This window comes from Pteropus vampyrus, unplaced genomic scaffold (assembly GCF_000151845.1).
Source record: "Pteropus vampyrus isolate Shadow unplaced genomic scaffold, Pvam_2.0 Scaffold28, whole genome shotgun sequence".
In the NCBI taxonomy this organism is placed as follows: domain Eukaryota; kingdom Metazoa; phylum Chordata; class Mammalia; order Chiroptera; family Pteropodidae; genus Pteropus; species Pteropus vampyrus.
In genome coordinates this window covers 2580164-2590716 of record NW_011888809.1, presented here as the reverse complement: position 1 = coordinate 2590716, position 10553 = coordinate 2580164, and the positions used below count along the sequence as shown (strand labels likewise).

The 10553-nt window shown below is 36.8% G+C and overlaps 1 protein-coding gene across 4 annotated transcripts in view; it reads right to left on the bottom strand.

Moving 5' to 3' along the window:
• Positions 1-4000: 4000 nt before the first annotated feature.
• Positions 4001-10553, bottom strand: part of ATAD2B (ATPase family, AAA domain containing 2B) — a 108189-nt gene continuing 101636 nt past the window's right edge. For all 4 annotated transcript variants that reach the window (XM_011356583.2, XM_011356581.2, XM_011356582.2 and 1 more), the window contains 3 exons: positions 9952-10079; positions 9498-9626; positions 4001-7438 (listed from right to left, as the gene is read on the bottom strand). In XM_011356583.2, coding sequence (XP_011354885.1) covers positions 7397-7438; positions 9498-9626; positions 9952-10079 — 299 coding nt within the window. In that variant the 3' untranslated portion in view covers positions 4001-7396. The remainder of the gene's footprint in view (positions 7439-9497; positions 9627-9951; positions 10080-10553) is intronic.

The following is a 10553-nucleotide window of genomic DNA, read 5'->3' as shown; positions in this document are numbered from 1 at the left end:
AGGGATAAATTTAAGGACAAACTAGCAGCTCATACACAGAAAACTAGGCAAATGACAACAAAGATTCTTAATTTTAAAAAAGTGTACAGAAAAAGAAAACTAAACATCATATCCTAAATGCCTCGGCCGTCAAGAGTTTTTAGTTACAATCATGTAAATACTAAATACATTTTCTAATGAAAATGATAACCAAGTGGGAGATGGGAAATATAAGAAGCATAGGTGTGTTTGATTTCCATGGCAGGAAATCAAAAGATAATGGTTAAACTGGAAAAACAAAAATGTAGCCATGTGATATGGTTTAGAGAGACACAGACGTACCGAAATCATCAGTTACAGGCACAGAAAACAACCGGACCGGGTCCGGCTTCCGCATCCGTAGTCTCATCTTCTCAAGTAATGGATGAGAAACACAGACGGCAAAGACGATCATCACGGTCGTCAGAGTGGGTGCCTCTGGGGAAGGAAAGGACTGCGACCGGGGAGGAGAACGGGAACTTCAACCTTATCTAGAATGTTTTTCTTCGAAAAGAACTGAAATGTGAAAAACTTCCGGATGGTGGGAACATGCACATTGTAGTATTATCTCTGTAGTAGTCTACGGTTTTGAAAAATGTTAATAAGGAAGAAGCACCTGAATAAGGACAAATGAATTTATTATTAACCTTAATGACAGACTGGTTAAGAATCCAAGCTTTGAAGCCCCCACAAGAATCCTAACACTCATCAGCTGTGCACCGTGCGCAAGTTGCTTCATCAGCTCCGTATTTGTTTCCCCTTCTGTTCGGTGGGACTGACAACAGAACTTATCTCATAGAGGTGTTGTGATAAATGATCGTGCAGCACCTGGCAGCATCTGGCAATCAGATGTTTGCTGCTGTTACTACTGTACTCATTGCCATCCAAGCATTGATCACTATTGGATAACATCTTATTCTTTGCCCCCTAAGTTGTAACCTCCGAGGAAGCTGAGACCTTGCCATCCTGTCCTCAGCTATAACGCTAATGCCAAGAACTGTGCTTAGCAAGTGGCAGTTCCTCAGATAGATGCGTTAAGTGTTGACTTGTGATGATACAGAACTGCTTGTTGTTTTCTCAGGGGCTTTCGTGCTACTTCACTTCCTGGTTTGTGCTTCTGCTGTCCCTTCTGCCTGGATGGCCTTTCCCATCTTGATGCTTCACCTCAGGGATCAGGTTTCACAGGAAGGCTTCCTCGAGGTTGGGCTACATGCCGCTCCTCTGCACACCTGTAGTGTCTTATGTGTAACTCAGCTGTAGCACCTGCCTTATTATATTGAAATGATCTGTGTGTGTGTCTGTCTACCCCACAAGAAGCAGGCAGCATAGTGATTAGAAGCATTAACTCTGAAGTCAGACTACCTGCATTTGAATCCTAGCTGTGTGTGACCTTGGGCGAATTATGTTATATCTGCTTCTTGGCCTCTAAAATGGAGAGAATAATAACATCTACCTCTTAAGTTTCTCACAGGATTAAAAGACTTTGTAAAGCTCTCAGAACAGTCCCTAGTACCTAGCAAATGTGATATTATGTTAAATTATATTACAAAAATCTCAAGACAGACACGATGTCTTGTCTATGTTTACGTTCCCTCAAACTGATGACTCTTTCCCTAGTCTAAACAAAAGGATTTGTGCCCAAACTAAGCTACAACAAAGATTGAGAAGGGGTGATTGACATGAAACGTGTTTAGAGAGGAAAAAAAATCAACAGAACATGTTACATGATTAGAATAAGATGTATCATAAAAAAGATAAATTTTAGGATAACATCTAAGTTTCAGGATTTGGATACCTGATAGATATGGCTCTAATCACTAAAAAGGGAAATATAAGAAGAGTAAAGAAGAAAAAGAGAGAATAACATTTTAAGAAGATAATTTGAATCCTAATCAACTATGACAATAATCTAGCACAGTATATCTAAAAGAATTCAAGCTCTTGACAAAGACGTTTTCTGTTTTGTTTGCTTCTTTATTTCCAGCACCTGTTAACTGTGCTTGGCACATAGTAAGTACTCACTACATATTTGTTGAATCAGTGAAAGGATGATTTAGGTGAATTTCAGGTAAATTAAACCAAAAGGAATTAAATAAGCATCTACAATGTGTCCAACATTGTTTTAAATTCCTACAAGGATTACAGAATGTATTTCCTTTGTATCCACTTTCCGCATGAATAAATTACTAAGTTTTGCAGAACATTAGTAATTTACTATGTTAGGCAGTATAAAAAACAGCTAAGTTCTGAAGAGAAAGGAGCAGCACAAAAACTCTAACAGTAAGGAGATTTATTGGTGTTGAATCTTAGCCCAACCATAAAATGAGTAAGATTTGAACAAGTCAAGATAAAGATGCTCCAGAGGGCCTGGTATGAGTAAGTGATAGGATGTAATATAAAAGGTCACAAGGAACCAAGAAAAAGTTCTGGTGAAGTGGGGATAGACTCTAGAAGAGCCTGATAGAGACAAAGGGTAAATAAAACAGCAACTCTCTCCGAAATCTTCTCTCATTTTCCTCATTCCTAAAAATAATTGGTTCCGTTCCCAGAACTCTGAACAACGCTGTGTTCCCTCTGCTGCAGGCTTCATCCCACTGAATTATCGTGACTGGTAGACACACCAACCTCTCCTAGCCGACTATAATCTACTTAAGGACAGAGAATATGTCATCTGTGTATCACATTTGCCTAGCACAGTACCTAGGACATAAAAGGCGTGACTGTGAGAGTAACAGAGGAAATGTATATATTTTTGAAAAGCCAATAGGTAACATTGCAGGTGTTCGGCATGGGGGTAACATGATGTAGATACGTAAAGATTAGCCTCTCACTTTACTGTAATTTTAAGTCAGATGGAAACTAAAACTGAATAAACTCAACTTCATCTCCAAAGCCCTAAAAACTTGATTGAGATTCAAATGCAATCATAAACTCCTTATCTAAACATTCAGATAAAAATTCTTTAAAATGTTTTCCAGGTTTATCATTACCAGTCTTGTTACATAGGCATACTTCATTTTATTGTACTTTGCTTTACTGTGCTTCGCAGATATTATATTTTCTACGAACTGCAGCTAAGACCCTCTACCAGCAAAGATCACAACTCGCTGAAGTCTCCAATGATGGTTAGCAATTTTTATCAATAAAGTATTTGTAAATTAAGGTATGCATATTGTTTATACATAATGCTATTGCACACGTAATAGACTACAGTATATATAAACATAACTTTTATATGCACTGGAAAACCAAAAAATTCACGTGACTCGCTTTATTGCGATATTGGCTTTATTGCAATGATCTGGAACGGAACCACGGTACCTCCGCGGCCTGCCTGCATATACAGTCAAAAGTAAAAATTATATGATCTGAAAAAAAAAAAAAATCAAGAAAAACAAAGTCTTAACTCAAATTCAACCAGTTCCTTTTTACTGTGATTCAAAAAAAAAAAAAATTTATATAGAGGCAGATTAGTACACTAATCTTGGAACATGAAAAGGTATTTTATAGTAGACAGCAGAAATCTGAGCAATCTAAAGCCAGGAACATTCTATTCACTTGAAGCAACAAGCCCTTGAAAATTCTGGTATGAAATCGTCTCCATTTAAATTCTACGTACTGCTCAAAGTATGCTGATAACTATATGAAGATCAAAAAGGGAAGCACTGTAAAATAAGTCAACCTTACTACCTAATCATCTATTGTAGCAGTCTTCCGACTAGAAAAACAAATTTCAGAAGTAACCTATTTGCTTCTGTACAAAATAGTTTAGACAATCCTCAACTGAAACTAAAACCACACTTTCTCAACACAAAATATTTTAGCTGAAAAATACTGAGGGCTACTGAAAGATGAAAGAAACATAACAAGATTTTTGGGACGCTTAGTAAACATCAATGTGCCCTAGCTGCAAAACATATGAATTCAGCGAGAAAAGTAGCAATGCCTCTGCGGCCAACAATAATCATAATTAAGCTAAAGACAGGTTTTCTTGTCATCTTTATTCAAGTATTTCACAGCAGTTATATTACAAATTACAGTAAATGTTCAAAATTCCAGAATTCAAAAATTAAATAATTTACTTCAAACTAATGTAAAATGAAGTCAAATGCGAAACATCAATTTAACACAATTCTAAATTAAACTACGAACCCAAAACAGACCATAGTTGATGAAGTCTACTGAAATCTACAAAGTAGACATACATGGCTGAAACCAAAGAGGACTCCCAAAGTCTAAATAACCAAATGTACAAAATACAAAAGATGCAGGTACAAGCCCAAATTCAAGCTTACAATGTGATTACAAATCATAATTATAATAACAATGGCATTCAGCTACGGGACCTGACACTGACGATTCCTACTTGAATAGCACCATAGCTGAACCAACTTAATCAAAAAGTGGGAAGATATTAACCACCCCACTCCCTAAAAATAAAATCCAGTAAACCTACAAATACATTGGCATATAAGAAAAATCAAGTCATGAAAGGACATAAAACAAAACACAAAAAAATTAATCACAGGTGAGATTCAAGCTCAAAAACACAATTAACTCCACAGCCATCAGTTTCGATCCTAGTGCGGTTCCATCATCTTCACAAAGCTCCCATGGTCCCCACAGCTGCGCGTTAACTACTGTTGGGCTGTGTGCTTCGATATGTATTTCACTGATCCAAGAGCAGGGTTTTACACGGGAGCTCATCACTTATAACGCTCACAATAGGAAATAAGAACAGAGGTCAATTTGTACATATTTTTGCCAATGCTATACAGCAAGAATTAAGAACTTACAGAAAGGTAAACAAAATTGAGTCCACTTGGATAATTTCACAAGCTGCTTTAAACTATAGAACAACCAGTTATCTGTAACATAAGCAAAACTGGTATAGTGTGTTTCTTTTGGGGGGAAAAGGAAGCTGGAGGAGTTGGTACAATTTCAGCTCATTTTTCTCCCCTTGGCATTAGATTGGCTTTCTCTTTCAGACCTAAGCTGTTCAAAGTGGCAGTTCCTATCACACTGAGGTTGCCTCCTATTTCTCCATCTACATCGATATTAAAATCAAAAACTTGATCTTTTGGAAGCATTTTAATGCTGAACATAAATAAATTTCCCTTGTCAAACTCACTGATGGCTAAAATCTTAATTAACTTCTACAAATTTCGTAACCTACATGTGCGTTTTTATTTTTCTTTTCACAAGTGCTGCTGTTACTTGAACAGAATGCTTCTGAATTAGAGTAACTGGAATAAATATTTAAAAAAAAATAGTGCAGCAAGAACCTGAGACTTGCAAAAAACCCTTTTACCAGAAACTTGCTACAAAAAATCTGCTACATCTTATTTCTTCATCAAATCTTTAAATTCTGTAACAATTTCCATCAAAATACAAAATGCTAATGTATTAGACAGTAAAATAGTCTGAACTGGTATGGTGGTAATAAATAGTAAAGAAAGCATGAAAATCCTCCCAATAATCAAATTAGAGGTTTCAAATAACCTCCCCTTTAAAATGGTTCATCGTTAATCGCACTTGCCCACTTAAAAATACAGTGTGTCTACACGGGTAGCATCTTGAATTACGTGACTAACTGAATGAATATCATGAAAATTTTAGACTGGGTATAAAGAAAACAAGTGGCATTTTTCAAAAATTAAGCTAGAATTAGAAGGCGTAAAATGTTAATGTAAATGCAAAGAAGCACTTAGGATTACTGCAGTAGCCTATGGCCAGAGTGCGCTTTCTGCGCTGGCATCCAGCACGCTCCGAACAGCCAGAGACAGGAGACAAGTACCTTAGCTTCAGCATGTAAACGGTGGCAAAGTGATTACAGGGCTCTGTAAACACTGTTGGTAACTAAAATACAAAAAGCTGAGGTAGCTCGGTATCTCTGCAGTAGTCCAAGACCATTTGCTCTAATTAAAACCCAAAGTACATGTGTTGCATATATTGGAAAGACACACCTGCAGCTAACAGCTATAATGAACGAAGATATCAAGCCAACTTGTCAAAAATTTCTACTTTTTTGTTTAAAAATCATCTGATAAAAAAATGTCACTGCACTCCCTTTGCCTCTTCGCAACTGCCTAGACTGTGTCTCCAAATTTGTAGAAAGTTTTTGTAAAGTTAGTAACCCATAATTAATTTTAGGTAAGTACAACTCACAGAAATCACTCAACAAGATTCAAAATGGGTTCCGATCAAAATGAAGAGGTGTAAAGATTAAGCTTATGGTAAGAGATTTAAACATTAATACTGTTATTCAAGTACCATACCAGAGCTCACTTGCAGCTATGCATATAGAAAATGAACTTTATAGAGCTTCTGACAAATTCCTCTCTTTTCTGTCCATTTGGCAAGTCCTGGCTTTAAACAAAATAGTAACGATTTACGATACATGAAAATCATTCTTCTCTGGGAACGCAAACATAAATTAAATTGCCACTGACAGAAGAAAGAATGGGCACTATCTATTTTCTGGTGATCACTGTCAGCACTACCGAAAAGTGTGGGGTTTTTTGGTGGACTGTGGATTATTTTCTGTTGTCACTTTACGTGTTTCTTAAACAGAAACGGACCATACAGGAAAACTTACCATTTTAGTGTATTATGTGGCTTAATGAGTGTCTTGATTGAGTTTTGAAAATAAGACAGGCATTTTATGCCAAAACACTGGTTGTCTCTTACTGACAGAGTAGCAAAGCTTATTTTCAAGGTCGTGACCAAAGAAAACATTCTAATTCATTTGCTAGAAACAAGCCCACCCTTTTGTTTAGCCTTATCTTTCTCAAATGAATAAAAAGGCACATTAAAGGCAGTTCTAAAGAGCCTAATCTGATTTCATCCAGTTTCTTCAGTTTCCCACCAGAATATACCATAGCCAACTCTTAAACAGGTTTCAGTCCTTTACCCAGAGGAAAAAATAGAAACAAATATGATAAAAGTGGTAGAAAGGAGGGGGAAAAAAAAAATAGGTTGCCCACTGTTTAAACGATTCAACACAGTTAGAACTGCCCGTCCAGTTTCTCAAGTTTGCTGGTCTGCTCCCCAAGACAGACGTCTCCGAGACAGAGCGCACGAAAGAGGAGCAGGAGTGAGAGCAGTTTCTGTAGCACCAAAATCTCCAATCTGTGGGGTTGTATTTTTTATTTGTGGAAAATACAACATGTTTCTGAAGTTCTGTTTGGTTCTTGTAGGCTGGTTGGTTTCAGGTACCTGAGACAATAGCACCAAATTCAACAGAGAGAAAGGATGAGTGAGAGAGCACTTTACACCAAGGCTCTGCCCGTAATTGGTGCAATTTGAAATTGAATGGCTCAGAAGACTGCTCAGTCAGGAGCAGATTCGAGAGGATAAACCACTCATCTTGAAAAGTTCATAGGAATGTCTCAAACATATGAACTGTTCTTTCCATCTCCTATAAGAGAAAAAAAAGTACATGTTGTCTGTTAAAGAAAAGACAAGAGGATTATGGGAAAATTCATTCTATATTAACTTTTTAGAGGATTTTGGATACACAATAAGCTTTAAATGTTTTCCTGATTACAATACCATGGCTACTCTGTAAGACAATCTGCCCTAAACCCTTCCAAATGTCTCCTATTTTATATTTAGGCTTATGAGGATGACGCTAGTAACACTCAATGAGTACTTATTATGCCAGATAACTGTACTATATTCTTAGTGTGTGTGTGTGTGTGTGTGTGTGTGTATATATATGACAAGTTTTATATATATAACTTGTCAGCTAATAAATAGCAGAGTCAGGATTTGAATGCAGGCAGCCTCACTCCAGAGCGTGAGCTCTTCCTTACTCATTACATTCCAAGAACTCCCAAAGCAAAATGAGTGCATTCGGTACCGTAAAACTTGTACCAGAAGTAGAATACACCCCGATCCCACTGCTATTCACTCCAACCAGAGCTGGAAAAAAAAAGCCAGAAGGCAGGAGTCACTTCCGCCGCTGCCGCCACCAAGGATGCTGCTGACCGGTGATTCTGCTGTAGGTCCCCTCCCTCTCTAAACAAGGCCCCTAGAAAAGCAGGCTCCCAAGTCCCCTACTGAAAGATGTTTCACTGCTGAAGAGTATTCAATCCAGTCACACGAACTAAATGTAAACGATGTAAACCAAGTTCTAGAATAAGAAAAAAAAAGTACAGCACTCTCCCCACACATTGCATTCAGCTGGGCAAATATCACATATAACTGAGACATTTGGTTTTCCTTTCTCCCTTTAAACATCTCCAAAGAAATTATAATAGGCCATACTAACACATTATCTGATCGAAAACTTCTTCTGTAAGATCAATCAAAATCACCCAGCAACATGTTTCATCATACATTGCTGAGGAGGCAAAAGGCCAGGTTATGAAACCGAATATATAATATCATCTCAACTTTTAAATATATATTCACGTACTTATTATGCACATGTTATGTACATCTAGGCATGTTTAAAGGATAGAAATTATTCCAAAAGATTAACATTGACTAGTTTTCTCTAGATGAGGGGATATGGATGATGTTATTTCCTTATTTGTGCTTTCCTGTTATTTCTATATATTATATAATAATAACATAAAATATGACACATAAAAATGTGATAACTTTTAAATGCTCTCTTGCTCTGATTCAAGTCTAATATTCCTTATTGCACATAGGAAATAATCACATCCCTACATATAACTCTTTAATGTACTAGAAATGCTCCCTGAGAGCAGAGGCTTTGTCTTATTCATTTTTTGCATCCCAAACACCTAGCACAGTATCTGGAACTGTAGATACCCAATAAATAAATAAATAGACCACCAAATACACAAACTAGCAGGCAAATGAACAAAGAGTCTAATTAAGTCACTTAGCCATTTAGTGGGTATGGAGATTACATTTGCTCAGATGAACTCAAAATGCACAAGTATGGCTTAATGATATAAATTATCTGAACAGAGATTAAACTCCTATTTATAAAGAAGAACTTTCTTATGGCCAAAAGTTGTCTAGAAAGGGAATAGTTTACATCCGAGGTGTCTAAGCAAAACGACAACCACTCCTTCACGTGACTATTTTATAGGACTAGATCTGATTAAATAAGATGGCTTTTCAGTTTTCTCCCAACCACTAATGGTGTGGCCCACAGGTCTCACTGCCCACAGCAACTCCTTTCAATAGGGCTAAGTGATACGCCTAGTCAGTGATAAATAAGGGAGAGGAGAATTGCTATTCTATGTATTTGCCAACCCAGAATCATGAATTTCTGTGTTTTGATAAACAAAGAATCCAGGATTACTTCTGCCCTGAGACAAAATGATACGGAAAGGCTTTATTCTTCAAACTATAGCTCTTAATGATTCTTTTCATCTTAAATCTTTAAAACATTCTTCAGTGGTAAAGGATATAGACTAAACTAACTTTCTTTCCTCTTTTCTTTGGAATAAAAGCACATATTTGTTTATTCTACAGATGAACTAAGCACTTACCTCTATAAGTTGTGATTTGTCATAATCTTTACGATGACGATAGATGCACTGACTAAGAAGAGAATATAATCTCTCAAGTTGATCAACTGCCAGATTGTTGCTTTTATCTACCAACAAATCAAGCAATTTCTAAGAAAAAAGGTAGAAGAGAATAAAGTTTGATTTCACTGTTCAAACTGAAAGTTATATTCAAATGAGTAGGCACTAGACACTACAGGCTATAGTGCGACAGTGACATGTGAGTTTAGAAGATTCTAGAGCTTAGTTTATTACCAAGACTATTCTCGTATTACTAAACCTCTCAAACACACATAACTCTTTTTTACTAAAAGCTCTGAAGCACATATATTCCTAGTTAAAGCAGAAGATAATCAAAACTAGTTTTATTCACTTGCCTATAAAATACATTCAAATCTCTTTCCATTCGTTTAAAACTGGGAACAGCTAAGCTTACCTTCAGTCTCTCATGATCAACTATAAGAGGCGGCACAGGCTCAGCTGGCTCTTCCGGAACCAGTTCCAGGCTCGTTGTTTTTGCCTGCTCTAAAATTAACTTACGATATTTCTTTACTTTAGAGGCACCTACAATTGAGGGGAAAAAAAAAAGTGCACTGCAGCAAGCAAAAGTTAAGAAAAATAAGGCTTGAACAACTATTAAGTTCTTTCACCCACTACAAATCGTTTTTGGAATAAAGTGTATTCTTTAAATGATGAATGATTTTTTTTTTTGGTAAGAATAAGTAAACCAAATTAAAGAGAACTAAACTACAAGTATAAAAGCCAAGTCATGGTAGAATACCAGCTAGTAAACAGATCCACTAAAAGGAAGGAAGATCTTTACCCCTCGGCCTGACTTACAGTTTTCGCTCTCTTGTGAGAGCCATCTTACAATTCGGAGCTTTCGGAACTGGCAGAAGGGACATGACCAGAAAAGCAGACACCAACACAGAGCAAGGCCAACCTGTCTGTCTACATATCCGCCTCCCAACGTAAAACGTCTTCCTCAACGCTACCTGAAATTTCTGATTTTTCTGTTACACTGTCTACAATTATATT